Source organism: Gopherus flavomarginatus, chromosome 4, assembly GCF_025201925.1.
Source record: "Gopherus flavomarginatus isolate rGopFla2 chromosome 4, rGopFla2.mat.asm, whole genome shotgun sequence".
NCBI lineage: Eukaryota > Metazoa > Chordata > Testudines > Testudinidae > Gopherus > Gopherus flavomarginatus.
Genome location: NC_066620.1, coordinates 43,093,122 through 43,111,962, shown reverse-complemented (window position 1 = coordinate 43,111,962; position 18,841 = coordinate 43,093,122). Strand labels below are relative to the sequence as shown.

General features: G+C 40.0%; 1 protein-coding gene across 4 annotated transcripts in view; it reads left to right on the top strand.

Moving 5' to 3' along the window:
* Positions 1–18,841, top strand: part of EML4 (EMAP like 4) — a 273,784-nt gene that overhangs the window by 236,940 nt on the left and 18,003 nt on the right. For all 4 annotated transcript variants that reach the window (XM_050951783.1, XM_050951784.1, XM_050951785.1 and 1 more), the window contains 2 exons: positions 10,537–10,625; positions 12,006–12,103. In XM_050951783.1, coding sequence (XP_050807740.1) covers positions 10,537–10,625; positions 12,006–12,103 — 187 coding nt within the window. The remainder of the gene's footprint in view (positions 1–10,536; positions 10,626–12,005; positions 12,104–18,841) is intronic.

Here is an 18,841-nt window from a genome sequence, read left to right as displayed (position 1 = left end):
TGTTATGATGAGGGAAAGGAAAAAGGGATGATGTTCTTGAAGTGTAAAAGTAACCTGTAAAGGAATTTTAAATATTGTGTTTTAGGCTCTTTTTTCCTTCCTTATTATGTATGAAGCTGGCCATCTTGAATGGTGATGTTTAGAGAGAGGGAGATGATAAATTTTTTTCAATTTTTTTATTACTTGTGAAATATTTAAATTGTCAAGCCTAATATTTCCTGGCATTGAGAAGCAGTTCTTGGAAGGTGTAGAAGATGGGTGTTGTGAGCTACCATACCTTAATTGAAAAGGTGAAATGTTGAAACTAAGACATGCTTTTCCCCTAATTTCACTTGGACATGGGAATGAATTGGTCACTAAAGAAAAAAATATTTAAACAGCCTGCCTAAAAATCTCTTCCTTCCACATTTGCTGATCTTTCACTCCCTTGAGATGTCCTAATTTCATTCATTCTCCAGTAGTCGTAGAATCTTCCAAGTCAAGACTTGAATTTCTAAGATTTTTTTTCCAATTAAAAAAATAAAAAAGTAGAATCATCCACCCTCTCTTTTTTTGGAGTGTGTGTGTGGGGGTGGGGGGAACACTTTCAAAACTTTTTTATATATTCTAAAGAAGCAAATAACGCCAAAGACCTTTTTCCTTTCACTTGTACCCTTTGCAGATCACCTTAAACTAATTCATAAAACAGATGAATTATAGTACAGCCTCCTTCTTCTCCTCCCAGCCACGTACACTCTCTTCATATTGACCTGTAGAGCCTTTATCCCTAGGAAAAGAGGCAGGCTTAGTGCTTTGAACCTATCCAAAGAAAAGAGTGCTGCATTGCACATTATTGTAACAGTACAGAGAGTTAGCACAGTGAGGTAGTCCAGCCCTGTGTCTCAGTTCAGCTTCATCATATCCTTGCATCACTGAAGGCTAGAGAGAGGTCCCGATCAAAATGCTGGATGCAAACATTTCTCAAGCTCTGGAGAAATTTGGCTCTAGATGCAAATCCAAACTCTCTGTGGCTCAAGGCAACTTCTTCTCTAGGGATTTTTGAGCTCAGAGAAAAGGCTCTTGCTTCCAACAGTGTTTTTAGCACTGTCTCATTTAGACCAGGTCTGAGCAGGATTAAACAACCTACTGGTAAAATAACCTGACCTGTTTTTTATTTAGTGTATGTCTATAGTACAGTTGCTACAGCAGCGCAGCTGTCAGGTAGACATTTGTGATAGCGCCACAGAGGTTTTTCCGTCACTGTAGAAAATCCACCCCCTCAAAAGGCAGTAGCTAGGCTGACAGAAGAATTCTTCTGTTGACCTAGCTGCATCGACAGTGAAGGTTAGGTCAACCTAACTACATTGCACAGGGCATGACATTTTTAACAGGTCTGAGCAATGTAGCTAGATCAACTTAAGTTTTAGGTGTGCACCAGGCCTTAGTCCGCTTCATTGCAGCATAATTTTAAGTATTTAGAGCTTGATCTGAAGAGTAACTGAGCACCTATAACTCCTATTGACTTCAGTGAGAACTGTGGGCACTCAAAACCTTTCCAAAACCCTGTCTAAGATCCTGATCCAACCCCTACTGAATGCAGTGGGAGTTCCATCAGGCCATTAATCAGGCAAGAAACCTCCTGTAACTTCCTGACAAAGATATAATTCATTTTCAGTTTGCTTTGTTTCCACTTTTTCCATGTGTTCGTACCTTTACCACCGCTTTCTTGATATGGCTTTAAATTGACTTTAAAGTACTTCTTCCTTACTTTATTTAATAGAACAGAAGGGCTGGATCACAGGGCAAGAACTAAGATACAAAAACAAGCCATAGAAGACCTACTGTACTAGTAATATTTGTGACAGAGAGAGCTAGAGCCATTGCAACTCTTGAAGTCCCCTTTAAACTTTGAACAAGAGTTCGATTGAATGGTCAAGCTGTTTAGTTTGGTGTTCACTGTTTGTTTGTTTTTTTAAGTACCCTTCCCTGGTGCTGGTCTTCCAGGAAATCACTTCCACTATAACATTACTTGGTACTCTTGATGGTTAGAATCCTAATACCTGAAGAACTATATGAACTTTCTTCCTCTCCTCCTTCTTTTCTCTTCCTCAGTCAGAGATGGTGCATTGTTATCAACCGTGACATATTATCAGACTTCTAGAATGGGTTTTCCCCTTCTCATTTCCCATCAGTCAGTATTTCAGCATCTTTTTTCCATTCAGACTATCTCTACGTCACCTGCTGCATGTGTTGTTATCTGCTAATTTAAATACTCTCCATGTCCAATCATAATCCTGTCCATCAGATTGGAGAAAATTTATTATTTTCATTCGTACCTCAGTTTTCTGCAACTGCAGAGCTGAAAAAGTACAAATCCTGATGATAGGAAATCCTGCTGAAAAATATATTTTTAAGTAATGTACAGACTACCATTCCACAGATTCTCTTGGTCTGGCAAGATTATTATTCAAGGGGAAATAAAGCGCCAAGTTGCTATTCATGTACTGTGCTTTGAGCACCATTGATCTAATCATTCGAAAGCGCTGCTGAAAAAAATGGATAGAGCTTTCTTTAGAGGATACAGATCTTTTTGAAAGCTACCAAGGACCTCATGAGAAAACTAAAAGGCAGAGAAGACCTACTGATCCAGATCCTCAGCTGAACTATGTAAGTACATCTTTACTGAAGTCAACAAAGCTACACTGATTTGCACCAGCTGAGGATCTGGCCCCTGTGTTTAGCTACAGGAAGCCTTATCTCTTTGTTAGTTCATTGACAAACCTTGTAAGTTTTTATAGCCCATTACTAGACATTCATTGGCATATCTTGTATCAACCAGATAGTTTTTTGGAAATATGCAAACATTATGGCAAAAGATAATGTCCATTCTTCTGTGCTTACCATGCTCTGTATCTTACTTTATTTATTTTGACTCATGATTTCACCAGTAATCCTATGAGTCTACAGAGGTAAATTGCCAGCAATCATGTACTGTGCCATGGGTGCCACACCTGGTGGAGTTCATTTTTATTCTGTAGCTGTGGAGCTGTCCACCATCTTCTTTTTCCAAGAGTAGTATTTTGTTTTGTTTTCTTTCCCAACAGAGAAAAACCTTGTGTCTGGAGAAACAAAATTCTTTTCACGTTATTTTGGGGGCAGGACCTAGAGATTAAAAATGCCACAGTATGTGCAAAGTGCTTCCATCAGTTCATAAACAAGTTAGGCATGATACCTGCAGTAACAAGTGGGAGAAATCCTCGGTGAAAATCAGCAAAGGCCAAAGACCTACAGTTTTGTCTATGGCTCAGGAATATTTGTCTGTTGTTTTAATCTGATCTACAGATCAGAAGTCTAAGAGTTCACTTGGCAGACATTCCTTGCATTTCACAGCCCATTAGAGCTTTACAGGGCTGGTTACCATCTGCTTGCTGCATACATTCATTTGGAAATGGGACCCCCTCCGAGAACTTGTAGTCCTAAGGTAGAACCCAGCTGTATTTGGTAGACTGGAAACACATTTCATGGAGACTGACTCTCCCACTGGCAATTACTGTACATTCACTGCTAGACTGGGAGAGCTATGATAGTGTGTCTGTGACTAAAGCTTATGAAAGTACAATGAACTAGCTAAATTAGGTCTGACCAGCACTTTCCTCCTAAATTCATAGTTTGTCATACTGCACTGACTAGTATTACAGTTTGGTGCTAATAATCTAGTCTGCTGTTTGCATCATGATCGTATCTCACTCTGAAGAAGAAAAAGATTCCAGAGAAATAAGCAGCATATTACAAAGCAGTATCTCTGGTGACAGATAAAGTTGAATGTATTAAAGGCACACAAGATGTGCATTGCAGCCTCCTTTCTCTACACATTCAGTAAATTAGATTTTGTGCACTGCTTTTGTAGATGTGTGTTTCTAGTGGTGCAATTTGATGTAACCGGCTTTGAAATAGGAGTAAATCAAAGTGCACTAGAGAACTTATGGTGTGTAGCAGCAGGGCCACGTGGACACTTAGTGCATTGCAGTCTAGTACAAAGTAAATTTATACCCCAGCTTGCAGCGCACAGTAGCTGTTCGTCTAGAAAAGCCATGAGGCTTTTACGGTATTTGAAGTTTTAAGTAATTGACATTAACTAGGTGGCACTCAGGCCTCAAGGTTTGATGTTTTGGGATATGACAGGGTAGTAAAACATTTTAATGGGACTAATACAAATGCTTTCAGGATCAATCAACTTTACTTAGAACTGGTCCTGGACCATTGTTTAGAAAGATGTTTTAATTCCCAAATCCCAGCACCACTGCCCACCTGAATCCAGCAGCCACCTCCCTAAGCACTACCACCCACCAGTCCCCTAATATGACCCAGTAAGACCATTCACCAGCATTCAGAGCCAGCCGTCTGGTGCATGTCCCTCAGCACTTGGGAGAGTTTAGTAAGGAGGGTGCCTGCCTGCCTGCCTTCGTAAAGAAGTAGGTTTGCTCTGGCTCATTCTTGTAACTCAGTTCTTGCCCTGTGATCCAGCATTCTTCCTCTTTTTATTAAAAAAAGGAAATGAACTCACCCTCTCTTTCTGTGTCAGACAATTAGATTAGGTTTCTCATTGCAGTGCACATGCGAAAAGTGTCCTATAGGAGAGACACGTGTAAACCGAGGCCTTCCTCTTCCATTTTATTGCTCACACAGGAAGAGGTGTAGCAGCCATCTGGACTGAAACAAAGAAGGGGCCTGATTCACCATTGGTTTTGGTAGAGTTACACCAGCATAAAACTGGAATAATGTGATGTTGAATCAGCTCCATGGAATCTAGTGCAAAGAGTTTCAGAATAATGTATTTATTTATCATGAAAATATGCTAATTCTCAGCCCACTGAAGACTGCAGTTGTATATCTCATGTTCCTGTGGCCTTCCATCAGCGTGCAGAGTTACTATTAGGAGTCACTATTTCTCTCCCATTGGAGACAAGGGCACAGTTTTCTCCCTCCCTATTAACAAATTTCCCTTTCCCTATCTCAGCTGTCACACAAATGTAGGAAAATAGTGATTTGAGTTAATCCTGTGACAGGAGCAGGCAAGGGGGTGGGAATGAAATTCAGTACCAGAGCAGCAATTTGAAATATTTGATTCACCGATTTACCCTGAAAAATCTGTGTACAGCTCGTAAATAAGCAGAGTTGGCTTTTTGCATTATATTAGAGAGAGATGATTGAGGGTGGTTTCTGTTGCTGTCTAATGAAAACATTTTTAGCCATTTTTCCACCAGTTTCATCCATCTTACATACAGAACGTTCAGCAGGATGTGGCATATTGAGCTGTTTTGTTATTTTCAGGTGGTCCCCTAATCACAAATTGATTTTAAACTTTTTGGATTAAGCCATTTTCCAGATACCTGGGTTTCAGACTCTGGATTAATAAAATAGAATTGATGTTTCTTCTGTCAAATTTAATTGTGTGTACTGTTGATCCTGGAATTTATTTTAAGTTCTTTTTTGTTTCTTTTGGAATGCCCTGTATTAATTTCTATAGTATATAATATGAAAATGATGGACTAGATATGTCTCTGAATAAATTTTCCCATTTTATTTATACAGTATGTAACGTGTATGTAACTGTATATTATGTCAAATGAAAAAAATTATCTTTAGTGTAATGTTCTAATTGTGAGATTGACTTCAAATGTCAGAAAATTACAGAAGTGAAAGTTATCTCAAAATTAACTTAACCAAATGGCACATCTTATATTTTTATGCTATCGTTGGCGATCTCACGAGGGTTGAGGATGATCTCTTTTACAGGTTTTATTTTTCATGGTTCCTTTGGTGACTGATGAGTCTGACTCTTGAGTCACAGGCTCGTTGGCAGACATTGCAGGTGGTGTTGGAAGACAGGGTAGGGCCATGATTGCTGTGTGACAGTTGTCTTTTTTTTCTTTTCTGGCATTTTTCTGCGATCAGGCCAAGGCAATTTTCCTCAAATGTCAACGCTCCCTCTCTAACAAGTCTTTGCCAGTTATCCCTATCCTGGGCTGCTGTCTCCCAGTGTGTGGTGTCTATGCCACATCTCTTGATGTTTATCTTGAGTCTTTAAAGTGTTTCTTTTGGCTTCCCCATTTCCTTTCTCATTTGGTGAGTTGGGCGTATAGTAGTTGTTTTGGTAAGCGTACATCAGGCATGCACACACAGTGCCCGCTCCACCTCAGCTGGTGCTGGATAGTCGGGGCCTCAACACTGAAGATGTTGGCCTTTGTGAGGACACTGACATTAGTGTGATGCCTAAAAAATGGAGAAAAGGGTGGGTGCCAGCACACAGCCTTGTTTTACACTGGTTTGGATGACAAACAACTCAGAGGTAGAGCCACTTCACAGGATGGAGGCAGTCATCTGGTCGTGGAGGAGTCTTACAATGGTGACACATTTGCTTGGGCAGCCAAATTTTGACATGATTTGCCACAGAACCTCACGCTTGACAGAGTCTGCCTATGCTTTGGTCAGATTGATAAAGGCCATATACAGCTCCTAGAGTTGTTCTTGACATTCTTCCTGGATCTGCCTGGCTGGAAAATCATGTCAGTTGTGCCTTTGGGACTCTGGAAATACTACTTCTGCAGGAGGGAGCCGGTGATTCAGTAAGAATCTAGCAAGAATCTTCCCAGAGATGGAGAGGAGGGCAGTACCTTGATAGTTGCCACAGTTGGCCCTGTCTCCCTTTTTGAAAATGGTGACAATGTTAGCATTACGTAAGTCAGCAGGGATTTCTTCGGTGCGCTAGATTTTGAGGAGCAGAAAGTGAAGCTTGTTAGTTAGTGTTTCTCCCCCCACTCTCAGTACTTCAGCTGGTATGCCATCAGACCTAGTTCTTTGTTTGTTTAATTGTTTTGCAGACCTCCTCAGGTGTTGTTGGGTTGGCAAGAGTTTTCCAGATTGGTTGCTGAGGGAAGGAGTTGATGGTGTTGTCAGTCACAATCTAGAAGCTTTTGGTAGTGTTCCTTCCAGCGTTCTTTGATGGATTCATTATCTTTAAGAAGGGGACTATCATCTTCAGATCTCAAAGGTGTGAGGCCACATGAGCTTTGTCCGTATGGAGTCTTTGTCTCACAAAAAAAGCTCCATTTATCATGTCTGTCGGCGAATGTTTGGATTTCTTTTGTTTTGTCCTCCCATCATTTGTTTTTGATTTCTTGGATCCTCCTTTGAACTTCAGCTTTGAGCTGATGGAAAGAGCTCTGCTTCTGACTGGATAGTGGTTGGTTTTGCCAGTTACAGAAAGCTTTTCTCTTCTGGTCTGAAACGGTTGTAATCTCGTTGTTGTTGTCAAACCAGTCCTGATGGCAGCAGGTAGCACGGCCAATGCATTCCTCACAAACCTCATGGATGGTCCGTTTTAGGGCTTCCTCGTCTTCTTTAACACTTGTGTTGTCATTTCCAGGTGTGCAAATGTTGAGTTTTTCACTGAGGAGTCTTTGGAAGTTCTCTTGGTGCACTGAGAATTGAAGTCTTTGGATGTTGAATTGCCGTGTGTGTGATTTGGATTGCTTTCTATGTTTTGGTGCGATCCTGATGGACACGACTGACCTCACCAGGCAGTGGTCAGTTAAGCAGTCATCGGCTTCTCTCATGATATGGGTGATTTGGACATCTCTTAGATTCTGTGTTCTTACAATGACATCGTCTAGGAGGTGCCACTGTTTTGAGGAGGGTGTTGCCAAGTTGTTTTGTACATGTTGCTTTGTCTGAAGGTTGTATTTGTGATTACAAGGTCGTGCTCTGCACATTTGCTGAGTAGAAGGATGCCACTGGAATTGGTCTTGCCGACTCCTTCCTTCCCAGTGGTGCTATTCCATTCGTCAGAATCTCAGCCAACTCTTGCCTTAAAGTCTCCTAAAAGGATTATCTTTTGGAATGAATGACAAAATTTTATCAAGATCAGTGTAGAAGTATTCTTTCTGTTCTTCAGCATCAAGAGTTGGTGCATATGCACTGATAATAATGGCAAATGACTTATTGACCAATTGGATGCAGAGGGTCATAAGGTGCTCATTGATGTCAATGGGGAGCTCAGTCTGGTGGTTGACTAGAAGGTTTTTGATTGCAAACCCAACAATGTGTATTCGCGTCGCTTGCTGGTTTTCTTTGCCAAAAGAAAGTGTAACCATCTCCCTTTTCCCTCAAGTGGTCTTCATCTGCACGTCTTGTTTCACTGAGGGCAGCCATGTCGATGTTGTACCTCAGGAGTTCTCGGGCAGCAATTGCTTGTTCTGCGTTTAGGTCTTTCCTAAGGGGTTCCTAAAAAGGCCTGTTCAGTCATGACCGCTGCTGCTGAAAATGCTCTCATATCCCAGTGCAGGGGCACATGACAACCATCTCGAGATCATCACCTGCATGTGGGTCTCCTTCACCTATTCCGGCGCCACTCACCCATTGCCTCGGGATTTTTATGGGGAGGGGAGGGAAAAAGTTCTTCCTGTGAAAGAAGCCTGCATGTGAATAGTTTAATTTGGGGGAGCTGATGCGCGCCAGCAACAACACAAATCTTGGTGGGAGAGGCATCTGTGTCCGGTGGCAAGGAAGTCCAAGACAACCAGTGGGTTCTCCTCCATTGCAGCCTTCATCTGCCTTTGCAGCTGTTGAGAGATGATCCTGCTTCATCATCCTGCCGTTGAGGTCTTATGCTGAGTTGTGTTGTGCTGGGCTGCACTTTGGTACATCGCCTTCAACTTTACCGCCATGAGTGACCCTACCAGGAGTACAAGACTCCAGACAGCATCACTCTTAGGGTCTTAAGTATATGCAAGCTTCTCCACCATGTCAAAGTGGGAGCCCAAGGAGAAGTTTTATGCTATACATTAATAACAAAGGATACAGTTTTCCTAATTCTAATTATGTTATCGGAAACTTGGATGGTATAGACAAGAATATATATATAACAAGAATATTGCCTAAACTGCCTGCAGTTTCCATCTTCAGCCATTAGAGCCGACTCTGTCGCTTGTGCTGCACGTGGAAGTCATGGCTTCTGCCTGCAGTACCAAGACATCCCTGAGAGGTCTGGAAGGGGCAGAGCCTATACCTGGTATAGACCAATAGGAAATGACCACACTTGCAGAACAAGGAGATAGTAAGGGAGGAATTGTGATTCAGAAGTACCTCTCTCAATCACAATGCCTCTTGAGACTACTAAAGTAGCGCAGTTTATGCACTACCCCTTGCTCAGGGCTTGCCTACAGTCACAGTCCAGCCCTTGGGTAACAGGCCATTTACTTTTCTGGCTGTAGACCTCTTCATCTTGAAGTAAAACTTCTAAGTTCCTTGAACCAACTACCTAGCTTCACACTGGCTACAGTGTGTACGTGTTTAAGTGTAGCACTGTAGATTTAATGACATTTCTCTACTGTGCATTCTCCGTACTGGAGCTGACCAGATTATTTACAGTAAATAATGTATGTGGGGATATTTGCCTTTTTCTCTTTTGAAATCCTTTTCATTGAACTCAGTACAGGTTTGCAATGAAAATTCTCAAATTTATTTATTACTCTTAATTCTTTCTGAACTGCCCCACTGAATAATCTTGGTCTACAGATTATTCAAATATTTAACGTACAATATCATAATAGAAGATACAGTTTGTGCATCACACTGTAACTTATACTGTTTCAGAACTAACAAACGTCATGGATTTTGAAGTGTGTATTCAATCATATTAGTAAAATTCAATGTGTGCTGTATTTAATTAGTTACATAGGTCACCTATTCTAGGAACAGAAGGAATGCCAGGTAATTTATATAGTTAATTTACCTGGGGTAAATTGTCAATTTTTCTGTTTGAATCTATAATTTAAATATTCACAGAAAGTAAAGATGAAGGATTGCAGAAAATATCAAATCAGAATTCACTTTCTACCTCAAATGGGCATTTGCAGATGCTTTTCCCCCCACTACTTACTGATCTCCACTCTGTATACAAGTTTCAATTCAAGTTTTTAAATCAAAACCACTTTTTCTAAATAAGCAAAAAGTGCTAGTTTCAAACTTCAGCTGAACAGAGAAAAGTATGGACTCCAAAATGACCAGAGATTTTGTTCAAATTTTCCAGAAGAATTCATCTGCAGGTAGAGACCAAGGGTGGAAAATTTCAGGCCCAAATGTGAATTTTTCAGAAAGTATGTGAAAATGTGAGATTATAATTGAAGCTGTTTGCAACCTAAAATATAGTGGGCTCTAGCAGGGACCTGCTTCAGTCGCATCGTATGTCCACCAGCATTTGTATCATCTACATTACATGATAGGCTAATAACAACTCTATATTCAAGAAATATATATATATATGTGTGTGTATGGGGGGGTATTTTGGCATGCTTGCATATCTGTCACTGGAATATACATCACTTTGTAAACCCAGAAACCGAAGAGAAAATGTTTAATTAAAACATGTTAATATGATACATTGAAAGGATAGCGTGCTAATAAGCAGTGAGATAGAATGCAGTGATCATTCGTTTTTACTTTTTTTTCGTTTTGTATAAGTAGAAGTAACACTCACTAAAACTCTCTTCTTAACAGGTGGTTTGTTTTGGATGCAGAAACAAGAGACCTGGTTTCAATACACACTGATGGTAATGAACAGCTTTCAGTGATGCGCTACTCAGTAGGTAAGCAAACTTCCTGTGTATTCTGGGCACGTCATTGTAATTGCATGTTCTAATTCCAATAAAATAGGTGTTTTTCCTTCACTTCTCTGGAGCTGTTAAGGTATTAACGTGTTACACTCATCCAATTACCCTCCAATAATAAGGAACTGCAAAGCTTTTAAAAAAATTGCTAAAGATCATTAACAAAATATATTTATAAATTAGCAATTACAGTTTCATTTGCACTTTGCCTGCACTGGAATTCACAGTTTTATATTTGCTGTTCTTCTCTGCAAACATCACTGTTGCCTAACACAGCACCCCTATACAAAGGTGGTTGTGATGTCATCATTTCTTTCAGGGGAATTCAGTAACTCTAAACTGAATGTAAAGGTAAGGTAAACGAAGCAAGGAAAGCTTGATTTTAAGATGTATTTGTAACTTTTTTAAGTGTGCCTGAATATTCTTTGAATGTTTTAAGATTAAACAATTTTTATTGTATTACTATTCACTTAAGTTTTAAAATGTATTAGTACAAAAACAATAAAGTTAAATTCAGGTCTCTCTCAAACTAAAGGCCATTTGCTAGTAATTATTTGTGTAGAGATTATGTGGAAGGGTATCATTTTACTGAGCAAAACCCACGGTCATCTTAGGAGGGTCAGACAAACAGGCAGTAGTTGAATCCTCTCTTCTGACTGAATGGAAGAGAAGTCTGGCAAGCCTGTTTCATGTTTGCTGTTGCATAATGTGCCTGGTACATTGGGCAAAACTTACCTCTACTGCTGCCCTGTTTACCAACAACAGCATTTCATTTCAGAGCACTCACATTCATTGGTGCTACAGAGGACTTTGGTCATGTTCCCAGGCAGTGAAATGGTTAATAGTACCATAGACCTTTATTGTTGTTAGAAAACAGCTTCGAATGTTTAAATACTATGCTAAGGTGACTTTGTTGAAGATGTTGTGAAGTTACCCTCTGATTAGCATTGATTCATGTGTAATAACTTTACAATTTTAAAAAAAAATAAACTGCTCTTTGGAGTAATCTCCAGTGACTCTCAAAACTCAGAACTTCAGGGGCAGCTCATTGTCAGCTGTTATCAGAAGTTCAGTGCAAACCTGAGGATTCATTAGCTAACCTAGTTCCCTGTCCAATGGTAGCCCTGTTTATCCAAGACATAGTGGGAAGCAAACTTCCTTACCCTATAATCACAACTGCCATGAAAATAGGGAAAAAATAGACGACCAATTGGAAAGCAGTATAGTTAGTTACATGCTTTGGGTACTAGCTCATTCACAATTGTATGATTGATAATAATGCATTGGTATTAAATATGAAATCATTCCAGTTCAGAAAACAGTACGTTAACATTATTATCTTTTAAACTTCAATTGTAGATGGCACGTTACTTGCAGTAGGATCCCATGACAACTTTATTTACCTCTACATAGTGACAGAAAATGGAAGGAAGTATAGCAGATATGGAAAGTGCACTGTAAGTTCTTACCCAGCTGTTTAACGATAAACTGTACCTTTTGGTAGCAATGTTTAACTTTTTTAGTGTTGGATCCATCTCTATAGATTAACAATGGTGACAATATCTTTTTTATTTTTGGCAGTCAGTATCTTTCACTGGTTTTAAATGTAAGTATGATTTATAGCAAGAAATTATTGACAAAACAAAGTGAAGCCCATTGCCTATAGTGTCAGTTGCTTTTTAGACATGCCTCATTATTTTTTCTTTCAACTCAGAAGCTACCCATCTGATGAAAAAGCTATCTTGTGTTTATACAAAGAATGTCCTTCTTGGAGGTGTTGGAAGTTCACCATTTGTTTCTTTTCTACTGATATCGTTTCCCTGCCCTATTATAAATCTCCTTGGCATGTCTTTGAGCAACATTATTAGATAATGTAGTTAATGAGTTGCATTATTTCATAAAAATGCTATCAGTCTGATGATAAAGACCAGCTTTCATGCGTACAATAACAGTGCACTGATAATATATAACTGTACATAAAACAATATCTGTCTAGGATCAGGAGAATCAATTTGGAAATCTATAACTATTTAACATTTTAAAATAGGGAACTGTTACTATCTAGGGATGAAATTCTAACCTGGTGTAAACAAGTGTAATTCCAGTGAACTTCATGGCATTTTATCTCCCTGAACCTAGTCTGAATTTGTCCCTCAGTGCTGAATAGTCGTCCACCATTTACAGACCGACAGAGTACAAAAGCAAAATATTATGAGTAAAAGAGTGATCCTTAAATTTGGTATATTCTAGTTCTTCTTCGAGTAGATGCAGCCGTGTATTCTGCTTCCTTCCTGCTTAGGCGTGTCCACTCCTAGTGCACCCAGAAACAGAGTACTTGCCTAATAGTACCCGTAGAGGCAGCACTCGTGCCCTGTGGCCCTAGACCCTCCCCTGGCCATAGATGGGTGGTGCCACCCCAATTCCCTCAGTTCCTTTTCACCTCCTATGGCTAGAATAGATGATCTGTGTGGTGTTTCTCACCTCATGCTTTGAGCCTCAGTTCCTGAACGAATTGTCCTCTATATAGTAGCTAATAATACCTTAGGTTAATTTTAGAGTTAGTTTAGTATTAATTAGAGCAGTTGGCTGCCCTGTGTGATGCCCTCACCAGGGTTCAAGCATTATCTGTCATGTGTGGAGGGGCCATCCCAACAGTGATCCCCACATGAGGTGCATGTTGTGCCTCGGTGAGGGAGATACTAAAGAGCAGTGTTCCATCTGCGGGTTATTTGCTAAGAGGAGTCAAGTGGCAAGAGACTGGTGGCTGAAGCAGCACCTAGTGGAGCAGGCCATGAGGCCCACTTCAGCCCCAAGGCCCTTGTCTGATCAGCGATTGCCTTCAGCTCTGGCCAATGATGCCACTCCATGCTCGGGCTCTGCCATTTCCCTCAAGAGGAAGAGGTCCCACACAGTGAATCAGGACCATTCCAGGACTTGTGGAGACTTATCCTCATCTTCTAAGAGGAGTGCTGCCTGGCACCATGCTCCCTCTGGCATGCAGGATGGAGCAGGTCCTTCCTACTGTTCCCCGATACCATTCTGAGATTAGCCAGAGCCCATACGGTCGGCTCCAGTTCCATCCATGGGGTGTTCACTGAGTCCGGGACTGATGAAATCACCACTAGTGCCAACTGTCTTTGCACCAGTGGCATACCGGGCAGCATCAGAGCTATTTTGCCTCTCAGACCCAGACTCTTCACTGGTTCAAGAGTTTGCTGCTGCCATGGCTTCTACCACCTCATCCTCCGTTGTACCTTTGGTACCTTGTGGCCATGTGACAGAGCTGCTGGGCTTCTTGATATAGGTGTTAGCTTGGGGACTTCATCCAAAGCTGGCTTATTTCCAGGACATCCTGGAGTATTTGTTACACCTTCAGTCTCCTGGTCGTGTTCTTAGTTCACTGAGAGTCCACCTGATGGTGATTTGGGCATTTTATCTGCTCATCTATGGGAAGTTGGTGGCAGTAAGATTCTTGAAAGGGGTCACTTGTCTCCACCGGCTGGTAAAAAAGCCTTTGTGGGACCATAACACTGTCTTTGCCACAAAACAGAAAGGTGTTGCTATAACATCTGCAATGGTGGAACCCCATTACACGCAATTTGCTAAAGACAAAGTACCGCTGTGGCCACACCCCAAGTTTTTATCTTAAGTGGTTTCCCAGTAACACCTGAACCAAACTGTGTATTTACCAGTGTTCTTCCCTAAGCTGCATTCAGCACCAAAGATCAATATCTTCACACACTGGATGTCAGGCGATGTTTAGCTTCCTATCTAGCTAGGACTAAGTCATTCCATTATTCATTTCATTTGTTTGTCTCATATGCAGATTGAATGAAGGATCAAGCAGTCTCTTCTGAGTCTATGTCCAGGTGGATAACTTCCTGTATCATGGCAGCATATGAATTAGCCCAGGCTATATCCCCCTCAAAGGATGTGAGCTCATCCCAAAAGAGCCCAGGCAATGCTGATGGCATTCCTAAATGGCATTTCTGTATTAGACATTTGCAGGGCTGCCACATGGTCCTCTGTGCATACTTTTACATGCCACTCCTGCTGCATCCAGATCAGATGCAAACTTTGAGAAGGCAATCCTGAAGTCCTTGTTTAAATAAATCCCAAGCCCCACCTCCTACGAATACTGCTCATGAGTCACCTAAGTAGAACACACAACCTGCCTGTAACTGTTGTCCTTTGAGATCTGATTCAGATGTGTATTCCACAACCCACCCACCCTCCAACATTTGATGCAAAGGAAAGGAGAGGGTCAGGGTCATGCTGCCCTTATATGGCCATGGGGAGGGGCTAAGGTGGCAGGGTGTGAGCATCACCACTACAGATACTGCTAGGCAAAGTTCCAGCTCTGGTGCACTGGGGGTGCACACACTTTAGTAGTAACTATAAGTAGAATACACATCTGCATCACATCAAAACAACAGTTACAAATAGGTCACAGAGGTTTTTCTCTAAGTTTCTTGGACCTTTTAACATGGCTAGGACTGAAATTGCTCTTGATGAGCAGCAGCAATTTCAAAACATAACATAAGTTTATTTTATTCAAGTCTGAATTTAAGGCCATGGTAATAGAATACTGTCTTTTCTCTGTGTGTGTGTGTGTGTGTGTGTGTGTGTGTGTGTGTGTGTACGTACGTATGTACAGTAATAGGGGCTTGATCCCTGATTGAGGCTTTTAGGTGATACCACAACAAAAATAATAAATAAAACCTTTTTAAATGCTTAAAGTTAAAATAACAAGGATATAGTCTGTATTTTAGACATATTTGCAACATTTTATGTATTTTAAGAAGTTGTATTTTTTGTTTTACAAATATAAGAAAGCTGCTCAAACTGCTACATCAATTTGAAATATTTGTTTCAGATTTGGGGGATGGGAGATAATTATCCCTGGGATAAGACTATATGCCTAATTCATGTGCCAGGTAGGGTTTGTTATTGAAATATAATATTTGTAGTAGAAAAACTGAGCAAGTCTTAATGGGTATTATGCATGCCCTTCAGTAATATACACTGCATCTTTCCTGAGATGTGGTGTTATTAACTAGGGATGTTCAGCTAAAATCGGATATATTTCTAATCTGGACTATAGGAAGCACAAGAAGCCTAGGGACTTGTTACACAGTCAGTGAGTGGTATATCCCAGACTATAAAATAATGTCCTCCCAGTTCTCTGCTCTAATCAGCAGACAGCAATATATTAGCCACAAAGTTTCAGCTGTTGAAGCAAATGTATATACAGTATCTGTTGGCCCCTTGTGAAGAAATTTTAAATTGAGGGTAGGAGAGAGAGATTGTCTGCTATTAATGTATTTTTCTTTGAAAAAAACTGAGACCCTTTAATGTTATAATCTCATTCAGTTTCACTTTCTTTTGAATAAGTACAAGATTGTAACACACGAAGTTTAATGCTTTGTTACGGAAGATAGAAGTCAGTCAATGATGTTGATGTATGATCAATGTTGTATACAATTCAGCATCCATTATGGCTCTGTGTTTTCTTCCGAATTGCTCAATGTCATGGGTGTGTGGGTGTGTGCACATACATGTACAGAGAGAGAGAAGATCTCATAACAAAATCTTTTCTAGTTCACCTTTTGACTTAGGCAATATTATCCAGTCATTTATCCACTAGATATTCAGGTCTGCTTGGGAAAGAGAGAAGTCTTGCTTCTAGATAGTTGTTGCTCTCTCCCTCTTCATGTCACCACTGTCTGAGGGCAGCCATTTGTAGTTTTCCACATTAGGAACCTTGGATTTCTTTCAGCTATGCTATTTCCATGGAAAGTCATGTTTTGCATGTTATTTGACTGTTTCAGCTGTATAACTTCTGCAGCCTGCGCCCTTATTTATTCCACAGTCATTTTGCAACAGCAGCACATGATCTTGTAATTACAAAAGCTCAGTTCCCTCTTAGCAGGGCTTCTATGCCTCTTTTGGCTTGTGCAGAATGCAGCATCACATTGGCTCACTGGACTGAGCAACCAGCCTATGATCATATTACATGCATCCTGTATTCCTCTATACTGGCTGCCTGCAAAGTGGTGGATTGATATTAAGCTGGTATTTAACATGGAGGCATCTGGTTATGTTCAAGACTTTGAGCCCCTTCCTGGCTAGTATATGTCCTCTGGCACCAATGTGTTGTTTTTTTTATTTTTTTGTGGGGGGGAAGGGTTTCAGGGGCGGAGAGAGGGAGTTCTGCTGTTATACCATGTCCTGGCAGGTGATCCCCAGGTTAAATAAGTAATTCCTTCTGGCAATCAACCAGTATTCATTTCTTCCAGCTGGTAAGCATTGTTTAAATCCGCCCAGAAGTGTTTTTATGTTTGAACTAGGGCTGTCAATTAATCGCAGTTAACTCACGCGATTAACTCAAAAAGATTAATCGCACTTATAACAATAGAATACCAACTGAAATCTATTTAATATTATTAGATTTTTTTCTACATTTTCAATATTGATTTCAATTACAACACTGAATATAAAGTGCACAGTTCTCACTTTATATTATTATTTTTATTACAAATATATGCACTGTAAAAATGATGAAGAAAAGAAATAATATTTTTCAATTCACCTCATACAAATAATGTAGTGCAATCTCTTTATTGTGAAAATGTAACTTAGAAATGCAGATTTCTTTGTGGAGGGGGTTACATAACTGCACTCAAAAACAAAACAGTGTAAAACTTTAGAGCCTACAAGTCCACTCAGTCCTACTTCTTATTCTGCCAATTGCTAAGACAAAGAAGTTTGTTTACACTGATGGGAGATACTGCTGCCTGCTTCTTATTTACAATGTCACCTGAAAGTGAGAACATGCATTCGCATGGCACTTTTGTAGCCCGCATTGTAAGGTGTTTACATGCCAGATATGCTAAACATTTTATTGCCCTTCATGCTTTGGCCACCATTCCAGAGAATATGCTTCCATGTTAATGATGCTTGTTAAAAAAATAATGCGTAAATTAAATTTGTAACTGAACTCCTTGAGGGGGGAGAAGTGTATGTCTCCTATTCTGTTTTACCCGCATTCTGCATATATTTCATGTTATAGCAGTTTTGGAGGATGACCCAGCACATGTTTGTTTTAAGAACACTTTCACAGCAGATTTGACAAAATGCAAAGAAGGTACCGATGTGAGATTTCTAAAAATAGCTCCAGCACTTGACCCAAGGTTTAAGAATCTGAAGTGCCGTCCAAAATCTGAGAGGGACGAGGTGTGGAGCATGCTTTCAGAAGTCTTAAAAGAGCAACACTCTGATGTGGAAACTACAGAAGCCAAACCACCAAAAAAGAAAATCAGCCTTCTGCTGGTGGCATCTGACTTAGATGATGAAAATGAACATGTGTCAGTCAGCACTGCTTTGGATCATTATCAAGCAGAACCCTTCATCAGCATGGATGCATGTCCTCTGGAATGGTGGTTGAAGCATGAAGGGACATAGGAATCTTTAGCGCATCTGGCACGTAAATATCTTGCAACACCAGCTACAACAGTGCCGTGCAAATGTCTGTTCTCACTTTCAAGTTATATTGTAAGCAAGAAGCAGGCAGCATTATCTTCTACAAATTGTAACCAACCTTGTTTGTCTGAGTGATTGGCTGACCAAGAAATAGGACTGAGTGGACTCATAGGTTCTAAAATTTTACATTGTTTCATTTTTGAATGCAGGGAATTTTTTAGTACATAATTCTACATTTGTAAGTTCAACTTTCATGATAAAGAGATTGCACTACAGTACTTGTACAAGGTGAATTGAAAATACATTTTTTTGGTTTTTACAATGCAAATATTTGTAATAAAAAATAAATATAAAGTGAGCACTGTAGATTTTGTATTCTGTGTTGTAGTTGAAATTAATATATTAGAAAATGTAGTAAACATCCAAAAATATTTAAAATAAATGGTATTCAATTATTGTTAAAAGCGCAATTAATCGTGATTAATTTTTTTAATTGCTTGACAGCCCTAATTTGAACCAGTGTCAGCCCAGGTGTAACATCCCCATGCTCCAGCACTTTGTATCTTTCCAGTTGTGAGAATATTTTCCATTATTCATGAGCGGTAGTATCCCTTTACTGGGAGAATATACTGGTTAGGAATACTGTTAGTCTTTAATAGGTAGAATTTCTGATTATCCAAAGATATTTCAATTCATGCAGATGTCTGAAGAGC